Source organism: Mytilus edulis, chromosome 3, assembly GCF_963676685.1.
Source record: "Mytilus edulis chromosome 3, xbMytEdul2.2, whole genome shotgun sequence".
Lineage (NCBI taxonomy): Eukaryota > Metazoa > Mollusca > Bivalvia > Mytilida > Mytilidae > Mytilus > Mytilus edulis.
The window spans coordinates 52,106,553-52,125,241 of record NC_092346.1 but is presented as its reverse complement, the minus strand read 5'-3'; the positions used below and the strand labels follow the sequence as shown (position 1 = coordinate 52,125,241).

At 32.7% G+C, this 18,689-nt stretch overlaps 3 protein-coding genes across 3 annotated transcripts in view; 1 reads left to right on the top strand and 2 right to left on the bottom strand.

Annotated features, from left to right (window-relative positions):
- The window catches only part of LOC139516781 (guanine nucleotide exchange factor DBS-like), a 126,169-nt gene that overhangs the window by 71,182 nt on the left and 36,298 nt on the right, over positions 1-18,689 (bottom strand). The window lies entirely within an intron of this gene.
- Positions 663-11,475, top strand: LOC139516779 (myosin, essential light chain, adductor muscle-like). The gene is made up of 5 exons (XM_071307068.1): positions 663-830; positions 8,949-9,095; positions 9,995-10,162; positions 10,562-10,648; positions 11,188-11,475. The coding sequence occupies exons 1-5, from the start codon at positions 803-805 to the stop codon at positions 11,238-11,240; spliced, it is 483 nt and encodes a 160-aa protein (XP_071163169.1). The 5' UTR covers positions 663-802; the 3' UTR covers positions 11,241-11,475.
- On the bottom strand, positions 10,740-17,370 carry LOC139516776 (FK506-binding protein 5-like). The gene is made up of 5 exons (XM_071307067.1): positions 17,004-17,370; positions 15,001-15,885; positions 14,335-14,439; positions 12,282-13,682; positions 10,740-11,795 (listed from the first exon to the last, which is right to left on the bottom strand). Exons 1-4 carry the CDS (start codon positions 17,172-17,174, stop codon positions 13,158-13,160), a joined length of 1,686 nt encoding a protein of 561 aa, XP_071163168.1. The 5' UTR covers positions 17,175-17,370; the 3' UTR covers positions 10,740-11,795; positions 12,282-13,157.

Below are 18,689 nucleotides of genomic sequence, written 5' to 3'. Positions count from 1 at the left end.
GTATCCTTTATTTGAAGTACGATGGGGTAGATCAGTTTAACATTTTCAGAAAAAAAGGACCACTGATGGTTCCGGCTAATGTTATTTTAAGAGTATTTTTTGTTGGAATCAGATTGTTTATTTTACAAAGTATGGTTGTCTGTGATCTTTGAAATTAAGACCAATCTGATACCTTCAAATTTTGTTTCCTTGAGCTACCTTGGACCTTTTATAAGGTCAAAAGACCCAAACACATGTTCCAAATACATTCTCAAGGATATTTCTACATCGTATGTTTCATTTACAACGTCTAATTTTGAAAATAAATTCTAAATCTGATTTCGTATACGATTCATTCAAAGACATTTAAACTTTGACGTACAATAAAAACCTTTTATACAACAGTTTAGATTATATGTCATAGTTTGACACTAACTCTTTTAGGGATAAATTAGTATATTTATAATAGTGAATTTACTTCTGGTCATTTCACATGGTCAGTAGAAGGTATTCCAAACCTAGATGTTTCACAAATTAAATATCTATTTCTGATTCAAATTTGCAATGAACATGCTGGTCATTGCCAGATTAATTTGAAGTAACAGAATATAACACCCCTGTTAAAGTAATTAGATGGTACATTCCATTTATTTTGTTTTGGAAATTAAAAAACCACAGAATTTGAGAGTTCTTATCAGAACCAGATACTGTACCGTAAGAGTACAATTTAAATATCAACTGCCTGATTAATTTATGAACTTCATAATTTCGTTGCAACACTTTTTCTGCATTAACAAAAGAAAAGGCAGAGATTGGATGAAAGATGAGTACCAATGGAATAGATATTGAAGGTAAGTTTTTTTTAAATACTATGGAAAAGATAAAGGTAATTATTCATAAGAAGAAAAAAAAGATGCACATATTTTATTTTAAACATTTTTTGTAACAATATATTTTCGGTAAATGTTATTTTCTGAAAAAAGATAATAGAAACAGGAGAATTGTCACCCAACTCGAAATAATTTTGAGCTTATCATCCCATCAGAAAATGGCTAAATTTACATTAAGTCCATAGCCAGGACAGTTTGAAATACTCCATAGCAATAACAATTTGACTCTGAAGCAGATATGTTAAATGTCTGGCCTGAAAAGTGTCATTTGGAACTATAAAATCGAGATTAAGACAATTTGTCAAGGGTGTAAAGAGATGAGAGCATTAATTTCGAGGTTTCTTACATACGTGGAAATTCCATTATAAAAAAATATTCATTGGAATTTGAAACGCCTTAGTAATAGAATTCACATTGATGGCTGTATATTTTGGAACCGATTATCAGACGATGGGAGTCTTTCTTTTCCAACTAATTCAATACAGCAAGTGTCTTCAAAAATTTATTTTATCTCGATCTCCAACAGTTAAACAGCAACTGGTAGCGTTATCAGTAGCATGTATTAAATCATATCTTCTTCCTGTTAAAGAAGCGTCGTTTATCTTTTAAAATTATGAAATGCGAGACATTAACATTAAACATGATGTATTTATTCCACATCATCATGGTTTTGTGGTTTTAGAAAGAGTTATGAAGAATTTCAAATGAAAACCAGACTATTTCATGACTTTTTTTTATCATAAAATATTTACATATTATACAGTAAATAGTTTTAATCAAGAGGTATTGTATATTTGATTTACAATTCATTGTTTTAATTTAAAGAAACTAATTGATTTTCTCGATTTATTGGCTTAAATAATTTTTAGCGGATGTGTGTGTATCGAACTGCCAAATATATATTTTTTAAGTTTTATCCAGTTGCTGTTAACATTTTAAAAAACCACGAAGTAAAACAGATGTAAATCTCGGTTACACATGGTAGGTTAATTCAAATAGATAAAAGATGCAAAAGATCAGATAGCAACCACTTTAACTATTTAACAAGTAAACATAGTATGCACCACATCAAATCAGTTCTCAGTTCCTCAATATCTTTAAACGATATAAGTCTGACCACCAACACTCGATGTAATATATCTATGCTTCAGTTTATTTATACTTTACATTGCCTTTGAAGCAGTCTCTTTGTATTTGATTTTGTTACAGTTATAATGTACATTTAAGCTCATAAAAATCTTGGTTTTCAATTCCAATTTCAGTCAGACAAATTTCTAAAATAAACATCAATTAGACACGTAACGATATGATAAAAGTTTATTTGCTCGATGATTTTTTTTAATTTCGTTTTGAAGAAAAATTATTAAAAAAAAAGTTTGTTTTGTATCCTGAATGAAACAAGATCTAAATCTTTTATTGTACATTAATCTAGGAAGTCATTTGAAATAAGCAATGTACTTCCCTAATGCTCATGTTTGGTTGTATGGTTTTGGCTTTGTGGATTCTTAGAGCTAGGAGATACGTATTACAGCTACCGATAAACGAACTTTATTGACATAGTTTGCATCATATGGTTCAACGTGTTTTACTTTGACTCACATTTTTTTTTAAATTTCAAACTTGAAACCACCAGCCACGCATGCTATCAATCAAAATCGTGTAACAGTTTAAAAAAAAAATCAAAATTCAAAGAAGGACCACTAGTATAGTGTCATCATTTATAACATTTCAGAATGAATGAAAGACGAGCTGTTGCGAATAGATTAGTAGGTTATCTGGAACGATACATGAATTAGGTCTGTTACTCGCCATGCACTAGCTTCCAATCTTCGACATGCTGTTTACATGTGAATAGAATAAATAATTTCTTGATTAAACGTCAATTATGCAAACCTCACAAATACAAAAAAAATGTATTAAATTTAATTAAACTAGACATCAAAAGATCATTTGGTCTCCCGGTTATAGAGGGACATCGACAACACAACTTGCATGAAATGACAAGTTAGTATGGAACGCCATGACTGCCTTATGTTAATGATCAGCATTATATGCAGTGCTCACACCATTATATTAAGTGCTCACAACATTATATTAAGTGCTCACAACATTATATTAAGGGCTCACACCATTATATGCAGTGCTCACACCATTATATTAAGTGCTCACAACATTATATTAAGTGCTCACAACATTATATGCAGTGCTCACACCATTATATTAATGGCTCACAACATTATATTAAGTGCTCACACCATTATATGCAGTGCTCACATCATTATATTAAGTGCTCACAACATTATATTAAGTGCTCACAACATTATATTATGTGCTCACAACATTATATTAAGTGCTCCCAACATTATATGCAGTGGTCACACCATTATATTAAGTGCTCACAACATTATATTAAGTGCTCACAACATTATATTAAGGGCTCACAACATTATATTAAGTGCTCACACCATTATATGAAGTGCTCACAACATTATACGTTTTTTGTTGTATGATGAGATTGATGTATGATGAGATCATTCGGTAAACATCGTTTTTTAGCGGAAATTACCGAATCCATAATTTGTAAATTACGGTAATGCCCAGCAAACAAATTTAAACAGTTATTAAAGTCATGTGATCATAAGGCAGTATACAATATTTAAAACTGATTGAAATAAGTAAGGAAAAGATGAAACTAAGAAGTGAATGATTAAAGTAGTTCTGTTCGTCGTAAGAAATACGAATGGCAAAATGTAAGTGAAATAATAAAAAAGTTTATTTAATGAAATATCGAAGGGAAATTTGTATGACATATTCCTCGAGTTCATTTCCTACTGAAGAACTTTAGCAAGGTGCCACTTTATAGTCCGTACTCAGTTTAAAAAAAGCTTAATTACCTTTTAAATAAAGCAGTCAGCTTTCTATAACACATAAGCGTCATATTATGCTAGCTTATATATATGTCATGATTGAGTCATTTTTGGCATCCATTTTCAGAATTTGTCATTTCACATGAATAAGTATCTAACAGATATGGAAAATGCAGTTTAAAGCATTTCATTGTAGGTGTTTAACGTAACTTTAGGCAGCAACCATTTAATTATTTTTTTTTTTGGGGGGGGGGGGGGGGGGGGGGGCTATTGATTTTTATTTTTTTTCGCGACAAATCGAAAATATTTTTTTTAATTCAATTTTAGCATTACATATATTGGCAGCTAGGGGTGAATCAACCAAATTTTTTTTCTCAGAATCAAAAACAAATTATTTTTTTCTCCAAAAACTGGAAACACACTTTTTTTCAAAAAAATCCATAAATTTTACCCTTTCAAGACCCAGTTTAACATTATTTTCATTTAAAGTTATCATCTCTTATGAAAACTGAGTTTGTGGGGATGAAAAACGTTTACTACGTTTGTTCGTCATTTTGCACGGTTAATATATATAAAAAAAAGTGGTATGCTTGATAATGAAACAACTTTCCACAAGAGACAAAATGACATCACAGAAATTAACAACTAAATGGCCACAGTACGGCCTTCAACAATGAGCAAGGCCCATACTGCATAGTCATGCAGCTATAGAAGGCCCCGAAATGATAAACGTAAAACATTCCTAATTTATGTACAAACAAACGATCGAAAAACTAACATGTATATAACACATTAACAAACGACAACCACTGAAATAAAGGCACCTCCTGACTTGGGACAGCCACATATACAGAATGTGCGGCGGGTTTTAACATGTTAGCGGGATACCAACCCTCCCTCTAACCTGGGACAGTGGCGTAACAGAACAACATAAGAACGAACTATGAAAATCAGTTGTAAAAGGCTTAACTCATCAGATGGGTACAAATATAAATCCATCTACCAGAAAATAGAGTAGACGTGGGCGGGTACTTCTATATCCCAACAACAAAAAGACACTATAAGTACTGATCTGAGAGTACTCGCAATTACTGACAGCTAGTTCAAAGCCACTAACAACTAATAAAAAAAAACATGCATCTAAGTTTTGCATTTAGGTAAAGATTGAAACAAACTGTGAGTAAATTAGAATGATTTACTATTATTGGATAGTAACGATTGTCCATGAAAAAGGTGTCATTTTCAATGCTCTTCAACTTTGTACTTGTTTGGATGTATAAATATTTTGATATGAGCGTCACTGATGAGTCTTATGTAGACGAAACAAGCATTTGGCGTACTAAATTATAATCCTGGTACCTTTGATAACTACTTGACCTAAATTAATTCTGGTTAAGGTACATTAAGATACAAAATATAATCAACTACAAGTCATAGAAGAATAATATCTTTTAGATCGCACTTCTTTGATAACAATGGACCTCGAAAAAAGATTCAAATTTGTGTTTATGTCCAGATGATAGCAACAACACAAAAAAGAGGAATGCTATTTGTTGCTGAGCACTTCTTTGATTTTATTTAAAGTCCACACAATTTATTTTGTAACGGAAGCACAAAAAAAAAGATACTCATTATTATGTCAATATATAATTGTAATATAATTATATTAATGGAGAACTTCTAGTATTGTTTTACTGTGAATTATTCTCGTTGTTGTGATTGGCGTTCTAAATATTCTCACATACAAGCTTGTTTATAGTCTGAGGATTTCTGCTATTTTTGCTATCATTTTTTTTCCATATCCCATGTTAGGATCAATCTAAAAGGTTGAAAATTTCATATCTGAATATTTTTTTCGTTATCTGGAAAGTTACTTTTGACGGCGGATCTTGATTGTTTCTGTGGGGCTTCTTTCTCATGGATAGGGATCACTCACGGGGAAAAAAATGGAAAATTGTCGAAACTAATTTGACTTTTATGTATAGCATAAAATCGAGAATGGAAATGGGGAATGTATCAAAGAGACAACAACCCGACTCCATAGAAAAACAACGGCAGAAGGTCACCAACAGTTCTTCAATGTAACGAGAAATTCCCGAACCCGGAGGCGTCCTTCAGCTGGCCCATAAACGAATATATATTAATTCAGTGATAATGAACGCCATACTAATTTCCAAATTGTACACAAGAAACTAAAATTAAAATAATATAAGAAAAACAAAGACCAGAGGCTCCTGACTTGGGACAGGCGCAAAAATGCGGCGTAGTCCGAATTATATTCTTAAAAGAATTTAAATTCACAAACTAGTTATTTTGCACCAAACATTAATAACTGTTTAAATTTGTTTGCTGGGCATTACCGTAATTTACAAATTATGGATTCGGTAATTTCCGCTAAAAAACGATGTTTACCGAATGATCTCATCATACATCAATCTCATCATACAACAATCTCATCATACAACAAAAAACGTATAATGTTGTGAGCACTTCATATAATGGTGTGAGCACTTAATATAATGTTGTGAGCCCTTAATATAATGTTGTGAGCACTTAATATAATGTTGTGAGCACTTAATATAATGGTGTGACCACTGCATATAATGTTGGGAGCACTTAATATAATGTTGTGAGCACATAATATAATGCTGTGAGTACTGCATATAATGGTGTGAGCACTTAATATAATGTTGTGAGCCCTTAATATAATGGTGTGAGCACTGCATATAATGTTGTGAGCACTTAATATAATGTTGTGAGCACTTAATATAATGGTGTGAGCACTGCATATAATGGTGTGAGCCCTTAATATAATGTTGTGAGCACTTAATATAATGTTGTGAGCACTTAATATAATGGTATGAGCACTGCATATAATGCTGATCATTAACATAAGGCAGTCATGGCGTTCCATAAGTTAGACTTAATTAAATCGACACAGTATAGAAATAAATTAAAAGTTAACAGCTTATTACACATACACCAAATTCTCAAAAAGCAAACAAAAAAATTAAGACATGTGGTTTATCGTTCAACTTCGTTCCGCTATGGCGGCCTTCTTTAATATCATACAGGCAAAAACCACGATTTTATAAGAAAACATTTAAGGATCTTTCGTACACGATTACAACTATATATATTCCGGTATCAGCAATCTTTAAATTCATATGATTTCCTTGGACGGGTTTGAATTCATTTTAGTTCTTTTTGGTATTATCAGCTCTTAAGCGTTTGTTTACGGTTTCGACATTTGAATATGTATGCCTCGAGCATCACAGAAGAGTCCTTAAAATAGTCGAAATGCGTATCTGGTGCAGTAAAATTGGTGCGGTAGATTTTGTAACAGGTCATTACGCTTGTTTTTACTTTTCCCTAAAGCAAATTTTGGTAAATGTTATTAACTGGTGAAGCAATCTATATCAAAAGTAATTATTTCAAAATAAATTCAGAACTAAAGCTTAATTTTGCTTCGTTTATTTTGTTGTATCGAGTTAAAAGAAAAAGATAAACCATATTTTTGTTAAAACCACAAAGCTGTCAAAGACTGTTAACTTGTGTTGGCACAAAGATGTACAATCATTAAAATATAACATGCAGTGGTTAACCAAATAATTAAGAAGGTAAAATAAATGAACATTAATTATAGGCTAAGAAGGAAACAAATCTAAATCAGAAATTCTTTCTTATCAACAGTTTCTTTAAGTTTGTCCATTAATTGAACTTAGTTTTAGATGCATGGTTTTTTATCAGGTGTTAGTGGCATTAAACTAGCTGTCAGTATCTGCGAGTACTCTCAGATCTGTACTTAGTGTCTTTTTGTTGTTGGGATGTTCAAGTACCCGGCCACGCAACTTTGTTTTAAGTATTTGTATGTGTATCTATATAATGAGTTTTAAGCCCTTTTCAAATGATTTTTATACTTCGTTTTTATGTTGTACTGCTATACCATTGTCCCAGGTTAGGGAAGCTAGGGTTTGGATCCCGCCAAATATGTTTAACCCCGCCACATTCTGTATGTATGTGCCTGTCCCAAGTCAGGAGCCTGTAATTCAGTGGCTTTCGTTTGTTTTTTGTGTTACATATTTGTTTTCCGTTCATTTTTTGGTACATAAATTAGGCCGTTAGTTTTCTCGTTTGAAATGTTTTACATTGTCATTTCGGGGCATATTATAGCTGACTATGCGGTATAGGCTTTGCTCATTGTTGAAGGCCGTGCGTTGACCTATAATTAGGAGATAACTGTATTGTATTTTAAGCTCCGACGGCATCAATTGGGGATTTGATGGTCGCAAATTAAGTTTACTGGCGACGCGTTAGCGGAGACAGTAAACGGGTATTTGCGACCATCAAATCCCAAATTGATGCCGTCGGAGCTTAAAATACAATATTGTTATCTCCATTCTAATGAAACTGACAGAAAACAACGTTAAAACATGTATTTAAAATCTGTCATATGCCGTCTGCGCTTGCGCGTACGTCCCATAGCATCAATTGTCAATTGATGCCATGTAAGAAAGTGACGTTATCCAATCAAAATGAACGTTACAAACGTTGTTGCATTAGAATTGTTAACTTCTGTGTCATTTGGTCTCTTGTGGAGAGTTGTCTCATTGGCAATCATACCACATCTTCTTTTTTTTATTTTCAAACCAGTTTGGTTAATATGGATCTTATCAAGTTGTTGCATAAATAAATATTTTTAAAGTTACATGTATGTGGGGTTTTAATTTAAAGAGGGACGAAAGATACCAGAGGAACAGTCAAACTCTTAGATTGAAAATAAACTGACGACGTCATGGCTAAAAATAAAAAGACCGTTATTCCGTACCGGTCAACCAACTCGTAATGGCGTCCGTAAAATTTTACGAAGGGATGATTTCATTTTACCATTTGGAACTCTTGGTTTAATAGCTTCTAGCTTCCGCTTGTGAGCAGCAATCCTCTATCAAGAAAAATCATGATAGGAAATACAACCCTCGGAATAATTTAAGTTTCAATCTGCAATCGTTACTGAGTGACACGTCAATTTTTATTTAGTTCATAGATATTAGAGGGACAAAAATGAATATCAAATGTCTTTCCAAGGCAGAACGACTATTCAAAACGGAACAAACGTTAAAATTTTGAGGTGACAAAATAACAAAATAGTGTTATATCCCTTGACTTTGATATGTTAAGCAAAATGCTTTGTATTCATTTATTTTTTTTACAGAAGTGAGAGAAGTATTTGATTTGTACGATTTTTGGGACGGTCGTGATGGTTTGATAGACGCTGAAAAGGTTGGCGACCTCTTACGGTGTTGTGGATATTATCCGACAGAATCATTCGTTAAGAAAGTTGGAGGAACCCAAAAGGCTGGTATGTTATATATACCGATTTAAATCGCAAAAATATAAACAAGACACTTTCAGTACCCAGCGTTCATTTGAGTGTTTAAACATCCATCAATCCTTCAACTCTGAATGAAATTGGTTTAAGTTTGCATGCGGAAATGGAAAAAAAACACTCTAAATATCATTTGATTTCCTCTTCTTATCGGACAAATTTGGTTAACAAATAAATGGGTAAAATAAAAGAAAAATAAATACAAAAAAAAAATTGACATAAGATAACCAATGTTACATGTCGGCGGCTATATTTTGGAGTAAAATTGAGAAAGGAAATGGGGAATGTGTCAAAGCGACAACAACCGTCCCGACCATAGAGGCTAGAGCAGACAACAGCCGAAGTCCACCAATGGGTCTTCAATGTAGCGAGAAACTCCCGCACCCGGAGGCGTCTTTCATCTGGCCCCTTAAAAATATGTACTAGTTCAGTGATAATGGACGTCATACTAAACTCCGAATGAAAACAGCAACGTTATGAACAGTAATATAGAGTGCTCTTCCTGAAGTAGATCTTTACGGAATTTGAATGTCAAAATTAAAGTCTTAATAAACGAAAAGAAATAATACAGTAATTAAAAGTATAAATGTTTCATGTCAATCTGATATTTACAGTTTGCTGTTTCATCCTTGTTCCATTTTATGGGAACGCACTGCGCATGAAGGTTGTATGTTGATCTTTAGTTGTTAACTGAGAATTCATTTCGTCTTTAATGATTGTTGTGTCATTGGCAACCAAACTACATCTCTTTATTTTTATATAGAAGCTAAATAAAAGATTCGGAGGGCTACTCCCAAAACTTGGTTGCCGATTTATATTAATAATATTATCTATCCATTTTATTCAATTAAGCATATACCATGCATTTACAGGAGAAAAACAATTTTCGTTCGAAGAATTTATTCCAATAGTTAAAGCAATAGAAAAAGAAAAAGACACTGGAACTATACAAGATTTCATGGAGGCATTCAAGTCGTTTGACAGAGAAGGCATGGGATTTATCTCCCTTGGTGAAATGAGACATATGTTAACAGTAATGGGTATAATTGAATATTATAACCTATTCGAATTTCACATAGTGCATGGTCAATTAGGTCTTGATTTTCATATATATTTTCACTTATTAAAAAATTGACATCCGTTATAAATGTTAAAAAATATCCATAGAAAAATTGTTGACTGAAAAAAATGGAAATTCTGTTTGTAGAAAGAAGGATATATCTTAATAATTGGCGGTTTAAGTTGAACATTTATGACTTATGTATGAAAGAAGATGGACTATATCTTTAAATTTAGAACTATTTTAAATTGTACTTTGAAACTCACTTATAACGTTATTTGACTTGAATTTTTTTTTTATCTCCGCTCTCCCCAAAAGTATGTTCCGCCGGGACGGCTCTTACACTGTAAAATAAAGTGTTTACTCTTTGATCTTACAGGAGATAAGTTAAAAGACGAGGAAATAGACGAAATTTTGCAAGAAACTGATGTTCAAGAGGATTTAGATGGTAACATTAAATTTGAAGGTAATACCAATATGGCAAACACGGATTCTGAAATTTTTATGGTGTTCTGTTGCAGGAATACGGATTCAAGAAAAAAAAATAATCAACAAAGTTTTTCGTTATCTTTTATATTTAAAAAAATATCTTTACATATATTTGGAAAAAAACAAATGAAATGATGTTCATGCTCAAAACCCACGATTTTGGAATGATCTTTGTCAGACTCGCTCGTCGCACTTAAAATTTGAAAGACAAAATTAATGTTGATAACATAACAACCAGAAGAACCTAAATCATAGAACATCCAACATCGTATAATTTCAACTTTACAATAGCCTTAGCACTATTTAATTGCCCTCTGTGCCAAAGACAATATGTCCCCGCCTATGTTTTGTGTTGGCAAATCACACTGTCACAAACAGCCTCAGTAGATTCTTTAAAAAAATAGATTTAAGCATATTGCTGTTTCAAATAGTGAATCGATGTTTTCGATTTATTCTTATGTCAGTTACATGTATTAATAATATTAATACTAGTAAATTGTAATCATATACTTTCAGATTTCATCAAGAAAGTTTTAGATGGACCTCCTGAGACAAACCCCAAATATTAGTGGAAATTAAGACATGGAACTGGAGGACATTTTCCTATTAATTCAAAATACTTATATTTACGTCATATATGTTACAGACGATGAGTGTCAAAATTGTATCATATTTATGATAATTTTGCATCTTCATATTCTTTTTTTATATTATTGATTCCGAAAAATTATCCATGTAAGCTGAGACTATAGTATAAGATGTAAGGCACATCATTTCATATAAAATCATCATTTGGATATGTTATTTTGTGTTTGTTGATAATTTTTCACTTACTTGTCATGGAGTTATATATATGATTGTATAATAGATAAAACATGAACATTCTGATGTAGAAATTGAAAATTGAAAAAAAGTAATGTTTGTACTTGTAATGTAGAGGCGGCGGGCAGATCAATAGAAAAAGGTAGTTTTGATGGCTTATTTTGTCACAAGGAGTAGGGGACGAAAAATAAAAACACGTTGGCTTGTATTATAAACGTAAACTTTTACTTAAATACAAAAATCTTCAATTTTCAAATTGCTGTTGATTAATCCCCTATTGCCGATAAATCCGCCACTGACTTGTAAAAGAGGGACGAAAGATACCAAAGGGACAGTCAAACTCATAAATCTAAAACAAACTGACAACGCCATGGCTAAAAATAAAAAAGACAAACAGAAAAACAATAGTACACACCACACAACATAGAAAACTAAAGAATAAACAACACGAACCCCACCAAAAACTAGGGGTGATCTCAGGTGCTCCGGAAGGGTAAGCAGATCCTGCTCCACATGTGGCACCCGTCGTGTTGCTTAAGTGATTACAAATCCGGTAAATAGTCTAATTCGGTAGGTCATATTCATGAAAGGGAAGGGGATTGTAGTTACGACGTAAGGAACATATCCGATATCATTTGTGAAACGGTTATTCCATAACGGTCAACCAACTCGTGATGGCGTCCGTAAAATTTACGAAGGGATGATTTCAACTTCACCATTTGGAACTCTTGGTTTAATAGCTTCCTTGTGAGCAGCAAACCTCTATCAAGACAATCATGATAGGAAATGTAACTTGCTATTGTCGATTATATAGACCAGAGAACAGAAGCGTCAATGTTGCAAATTACAGAAAGAACTGAACAAGCAGCGGACAATTACAAAATAATATGTAGAAAACCCAACAGATCAGGTAACATTGATTTTAAACAGGAGGTGGCTCCAGGTGATTATAAGAAGGTCATTTTATTAAACACTTTGTACAAGCGGTCCGTTGATATGAGGCATACAAAAATCAAGTAAATAGATCTACATAGTCCTATACATATAAAAACGATATATATAAATATATATAAATATATATTATTTGCACCCTGAAAACAACCAGTAGCTCCAATTCCATGATGGAATGATCGATATTATCGTGATCGCATACACAAAGTGTTGCTTAAGGTATAGCTTTTGTCCCATCTAAGTGGTAGAGGACAATATATTTGAAAAAAACTCTATTGCCACAGTATACACACTACTATGGACCTTTGAAAAAAAATCTTTTAAAATGCAGAATATAGGACTGTCATTTTACGGAAGGATTTGTTATTTTTTGTTAAGAAATAAGATTTTGCACACTATGTAGCTGAACCCACTGAACGGTTGTTGAATTCTTCAACAGTGTTTTTTTTTTTCTCACGGAGAAAATATCAAAATGTTTTACCACTATGTCAACTATATCCGCGAACAGTAGACTAGTCCTTTAAACGTTCAAAGTAAATATTGGTCTGCATACATATATGTACATGTAAACAGTTCAGTTTATTTCACAGAAATATCATGTTAACATTCCTATAAAGATATTACTCAAACATAAACGATTGTCTATAATGTATAAACAGAAACTGAAGAGTGATTTAAGTAGAACTGCTCGGCTAAGTTTTTTGCTCCTTATTCTATTTCATATCATGTTCGTCCCTACACATTTTCAAATGCATCCTGTCATCTCGATCAAATGGTCTAAAAATGGTCCCAGATTTTAATATTTTCGAGTTGTCAAATTCAAACCAGTTTTTCAGGAGAATATTCATAGCAGATTCATCGTATCTATGACAATCTGCATATTCTTTTCCTGAAAAGTCGAAATCACACTTCCATTTGGCTGATTGTGGAGCTAAACACTTTGGTTCCATCGCACAGGCAACCAGTAGTTTCATAAATTTATTAATGACATTTTCGGAATTATGAAGAATTAAGGCAAATATTTCCATATGTGGCGTGTGATACAATTTCTTTCTATCTGTTGGTAAGTATTTGTACATCTGACGATGGGTTACGGCGTGTGTCGTGTGTGGCGAATTTTGGCCAAGAACTCTCACTTGAAGATCGGCCGATGTTTTAAAAACATCCATTATAGCTGGAGAAATTGCCACGAAACCAGGATTTATCCACATTATATGACCAAACTCCGCCAAAGCAGTCTGAAATAATACACAAAACAATAAAATAATCAACAAAAAAAACCAGAAAAACAAACTAAATAGGCATAATACATGTTCGAATACCATTATAGTAAAACGATGCACTACATTTCCATGCATGTTGTCAAGCTCCACTGGTTGTTTTTGTACCCTTAAGTCGTAAGTAAAGACGTGGTTAAGATGAATGTCGTTATGGTAAAATTATTAATAACTCTTAAAATACTTTGGAAATGGTGTTTTATTTTTTTCAAGCACTATCCTCAGTAACGGAATTTGCATGAAATATTTGCCACTAGTCCTAAAAGGTCTACACCCGAGAAATCTAAAATTGACAGAATTTTCTATAAATATGGAGTATTCAATCGTAAACCTATAAAATATTTGTTATTCGGTGGTTGTGTTGGAATTTTGTCTGTCATTTTGATTTTCGTTTAATGCTTGGTCATAAATATTTTTCTTTATTTAATAGTTTTGTACCTTTTATAGTACTAGTTTTTTTTTCGTTTGCTGAAGGATGTCTTGCAGGTGCTTACTTACGTCTATACCTTTGAGTAACTTGAATATTTTTTTGTTTTTAACTACGGCCGTGTGTGCATGAATTCACCCCCTTTATTTCATGTAAACAAAGGCATGTTTTCCAACAGCTACTCACCTGAATAATAAGTGGCTTCCAGTGATAATGATTCCAAACGGAAACGAAGTCGGGGAACAAATTGGACCAAAACTCTCGTATCCTCACGTTGCATGCTGCCATCAACTATAAAATATTAACATATCGCATCAAATAATCAGACAGAATAATTATATGTTTTAATAACTGACTGCGCCAAAAGTGGTGAAAATTTTCATTGAATTAGTAGTATATCTTTCTGAATGTGATGCATGGCTATATTTTGGAAATTGACATACATGTATCATGAAAATCTATTTTTACTCCTAATTATGTTTGACTTAGTCGTTCTTTCCATTTTCTATATAGGATCGTGTTTTCTTATACCAACTCCATTCATACTAACTAGACATTCAGAAGTTCCGGTCCCGATTTAACCGTTGCAAACGTGAAAGTGGGACATAGCACTGATGTTTTATGCTTTTCAATCAAATTTGTTTATTTTTCTTGATCAAATCAAATTAAAGTTCCAATATTCAACATACTGACAGCATAACTGTTAATACATTTTAGTCAAAGGAACTCCAATAATTAATCTTTTGGTGTTTACGTTTAAAGAATACCACACGTGCAGTAATTGCGGTTGTGCTGCTTTTGATTTTTTTTTTAACGCTTATGATTTCTAGGTAATACTAGTCTAAATCTTACATGTCTTCTCTGTCTATCTGTAAGGTCCAGGTCAAAGATATAGATTTTCTTATCTGGATAGAACTTCTGGAGAGATACGACCAATTGTTTTACTGCTTCGAAATCTTTGCTATTTGCTGCAGTGACTATTTCTGGGATTCCGTGTTCCTCGTGTACATCCATAGTACCTTTAATTTCAACTTCCATCTTTTCGACAACTTTATTTGCTTTCTCCAAGAAAACAGGGTTTGCTGATGGTATTACGGCTGGTTTGTCGTCTATGAATTTTTCTGCTTTCTTCAACTCTTCCTCTTCTCTCTGTAGTGCGACGAGATCTACCTTCATTTCGTCCTCTACCTTTTCCTCTGACACTATTTTAACTTCATCTAAAATTTCTGCTATTTTGCTTTCAATATTGTGTTCCCGTTCTAATGCTTTGGCCTCTTGTTGTTTATCTTCAACAATTTCTAATTGTTCTAAGTGTATAATATCGTCTTTATTTTCTCTTCTTATATCGTCTCTATTAACTTTTCTCATATCGTCTTTGTTTTCTTGTTTTATGTCGTATTCAGTTTCTTGTTTTATACTATCTTTGTTTTCTGGCTTAATCTCATACTTGGACTGGTCTGATTGGTCCAAGTCCATAATGTCGTTGGTATCAACGGCTTGTTCAATATGAATTTCATTTTTAGCCTTGTCTATTGATTTTTTAAAACTTTCATATCTTTTTCTTTTTTCTTTTAATCGAGATAGTATTTGTTTTTCCTCCATTAACGAATCTTTATATAAATTTTCAATGTTTCCCGATCTAGCTTTAAAAGAATCGATTTCTTCTTCTACCTTTTTATCTTGATTATCTTTTATTGTTGGTATACTTTGTGGTACATCTATAACACTTTCATCACTCTGAAAAGGAAGGTGTATTGTTTATTTAGTTTGCATAAGTAGACATTCATTTTTTTCTCTGACTTGTAATGACAAATATCTAAATCCATGCAGTGAAGGTTGGATGTTCACTGATTGATATTTTAGTATTAGAGGCGTGGTTTTAATGTTACCAGTAACTGCGAGTACTCCCATGTCTGTTCTTTGTGTCTTTTTTGTTGTTGGGACGTATAAGTACCCTGCAACGTCCACTCTGTGATTTTTGTTACAGATTAGGGGTGGGTTGATGCCTTAAAGCTAGTTTAACCCCGCCACATTCTGAATGTGCCTGTTCCAAGTCAGGAGCCTGTAATTCAGTGGTTGTCGTTTGTTGCTGTATATAATTTTTTTAGTTCATCAATTTGTACATAAATCAGGTCGTTATTTTTCTTGTTTCTGGTTTGACATTGTCATTCCAGGAATTTTTATAGCCGACAATGTGGTATGGGTTTTATTCATTGTCGAAGGCCGTACAGTGATCAATAGTTGTTAATTTATATGTCATTTTGGTCTCTTGAGGAGAGTTGTTTCATTCAATTATGTTAGCTGCAAATCATGTAGCATTTTAATTTTGAAATTCCCTTATTTTAAAATGCAAGTCCAATATCCCAAGAATTTTGATTTCAAATTGAATTGATGATAATCCATAATATCGTATTGACCTCTAATTGCCACCAAAATCAGAATCAACTGACGTGTGCCCGTTAAAGATACGGCTACCTCTTTTGGTCTGGTCATTGGCTCCTCTAAAATTATTTTTAATGCCCCCCTTATTATTTTCTTTTCAACATTCAACGCAAGGCAATATCGGGAATCTTCCCGTGTACATTAGCTACGCAAAACTAGACAACAACAATTAAAGTTCCACAGTTCGACAATAATGGTCTTTTATATCAACGTATTGAATATAAGACAATATGTGTTTCAAATCCTCGCATTAATTTTTGTCGAGAAATTTCAAGGGAAATCGGTAACGTTTCAAAAACTGCCCTAATTTTAATGTACGAAGTAAGTATATTCTTCGCGCACTGGTTTTGCCTTGCAGGTTAAAAATTCGCACGTCCTGTATGTAAATCTTCTACAGTGGTTTAATTACTTACCTTCCAAAAAAATCTGTAAGTTGTGTGAATAAGTACTGCCGCTAATATCAAAATCAAGTATTTTACAATTTTCATTCTGGTTAATTTCCTCATTGGAATCGATCCTGAAAAATTAATTTGATTTCCAAGTTCAAGATTGTCCATAGGATCTCTACCCCTTCGTCTTTGCATTTTTTAATACAAACCAGTCAACCAATCACTTCATGATAAAGTCATCTTTGTTTTCTATACCCATAACTATTTTGTCCTGTACTATATGTATTTTGACGTAACTAAAAAGAACGTGGCAATACGTTCAATATTTCTCATCCTTTCTAACAACAGCTGTGCGGAGGCTTTGTGATTTTGTCCCAATAATTGATGAAGTAGACCTAAATCAATTTCAATATGTCAGTGTAAATGATTTTTAAAATTGCAAATATGCAGTTGAAAGCAGAAATTTCATTATCTTTAATAAACATTGCATTGTTTAACTCTAATTTCAATTGAATTAGTCCTATTTCTATAATAAATAAATAAAAAGGTACTTTTCCAAAATAAATCAAACTTGCGTTACATTTACTTTGGCTTGATGTGAATTTGATCAGAATACGAATTGATACGATCTATAGACTTAGTTAAGGTAGTAAACTACTGTGAGGTATATATTTACCAAAAGTATCCGTTCAACCTAGTAATCTGAAAATGGTTGAACGAATTACAGAAAGCAGGGACGGATTTTGTCATTTTGAAAAGGGGGCAACACGTCCAACTATATGTCCCCGTTCAAATGCATTGACCGTCCAAAAAAAAGGGGGGGTTCCAACTTCGGAGCCCCCTCCTGGATCCCTCACTGACCAGAAAATTGTTAATCTGTAATAACCTGGATAACATATAAACATTTAGGGAATCTAGAGTTCGTTCTTTAGATATATCAATGTTAAAATCGTGATTAGTTTTCCAGAAATATATCGATTTTTAACGACTATGTTTTCGTAAACATCGATCTATTTTTTGCATTTAAGAATTGAATGCTTCTTTTTGTAACTTCATTGGGGTGTAAAAGCGTTGACCGAAGTACATTTTGTATGAAGCGCGGAAGTGCTTCATATTAAAATTGTGCGTACGGTCAACGCTTTTACAACCCTATGAAGTTACAAAAAGAAGCATTCAATACTTATAATTACATTTTTTTAGCAATGATCAAGAAAACACGAATTTTATTATTGTTTTATTTAATTCACCTGTGCACTTTATTGTGGGCCGGACCACGTGTTTTATTGAGCAATGCAATTGCTTATACGGAATAACACGTGATGTGCAGTTAGCCAATCAGAATAAAGTATCATAATGAAACATACATCTAATGTAATTATATAAACAAATTGTCTCTTCAAATTTGTAAATTAGAAGTTATGCTGTTCGAATCAATAGCGAGAAAGAATATATTGATTGATTGATTTTATATTGCTTAACATTCATTGGCAAATATTTCTTGCATGTTCAGGACGATAAAGAATAAAATTGCTTTATGAAATAATAAGCCTTTGAGAAGTTGATTTTTTTTTTAAAGATGGCCTTCAGTAATATTAATATTGCGATGAGGTTTATTCAACAAGCGTTGTCTTCATATTCTTCAATCACAATCTTTACAATTAACATTTATGAAAACTTTTGATTTTTCTCACTTTCAACAACTATTTTTAA

Excerpts from the sequence above, each read along its gene's own strand:
- LOC139516776 (XM_071307067.1), bottom strand. The coding sequence starts at position 17,174 with ATGCAAAGACGAAGGGGTAGAGATCCTATGGACAATCTTGAACTTGGA. Across the intron at positions 15,886-17,003 it reads CTTACAGATTTTTTTGGAAG|AGTGATGAAAGTGTTATAGA; the intron begins GTAAGTAATTAA and ends CTTCCTTTTCAG. Across the intron at positions 13,683-14,334 it reads GGAAGCCACTTATTATTCAG|ACTGCTTTGGCGGAGTTTGG; the intron begins GTGAGTAGCTGT and ends GTATTATTTCAG.
- LOC139516779 (XM_071307068.1), top strand. The coding sequence starts at position 803 with ATGAGTACCAATGGAATAGATATTGAAG. Across the intron at positions 831-8,948 it reads CAATGGAATAGATATTGAAG|AAGTGAGAGAAGTATTTGAT; the intron begins GTAAGTTTTTTT and ends TTTTTTTTACAG. Across the intron at positions 10,649-11,187 it reads TGGTAACATTAAATTTGAAG|ATTTCATCAAGAAAGTTTTA; the intron begins GTAATACCAATA and ends ATATACTTTCAG.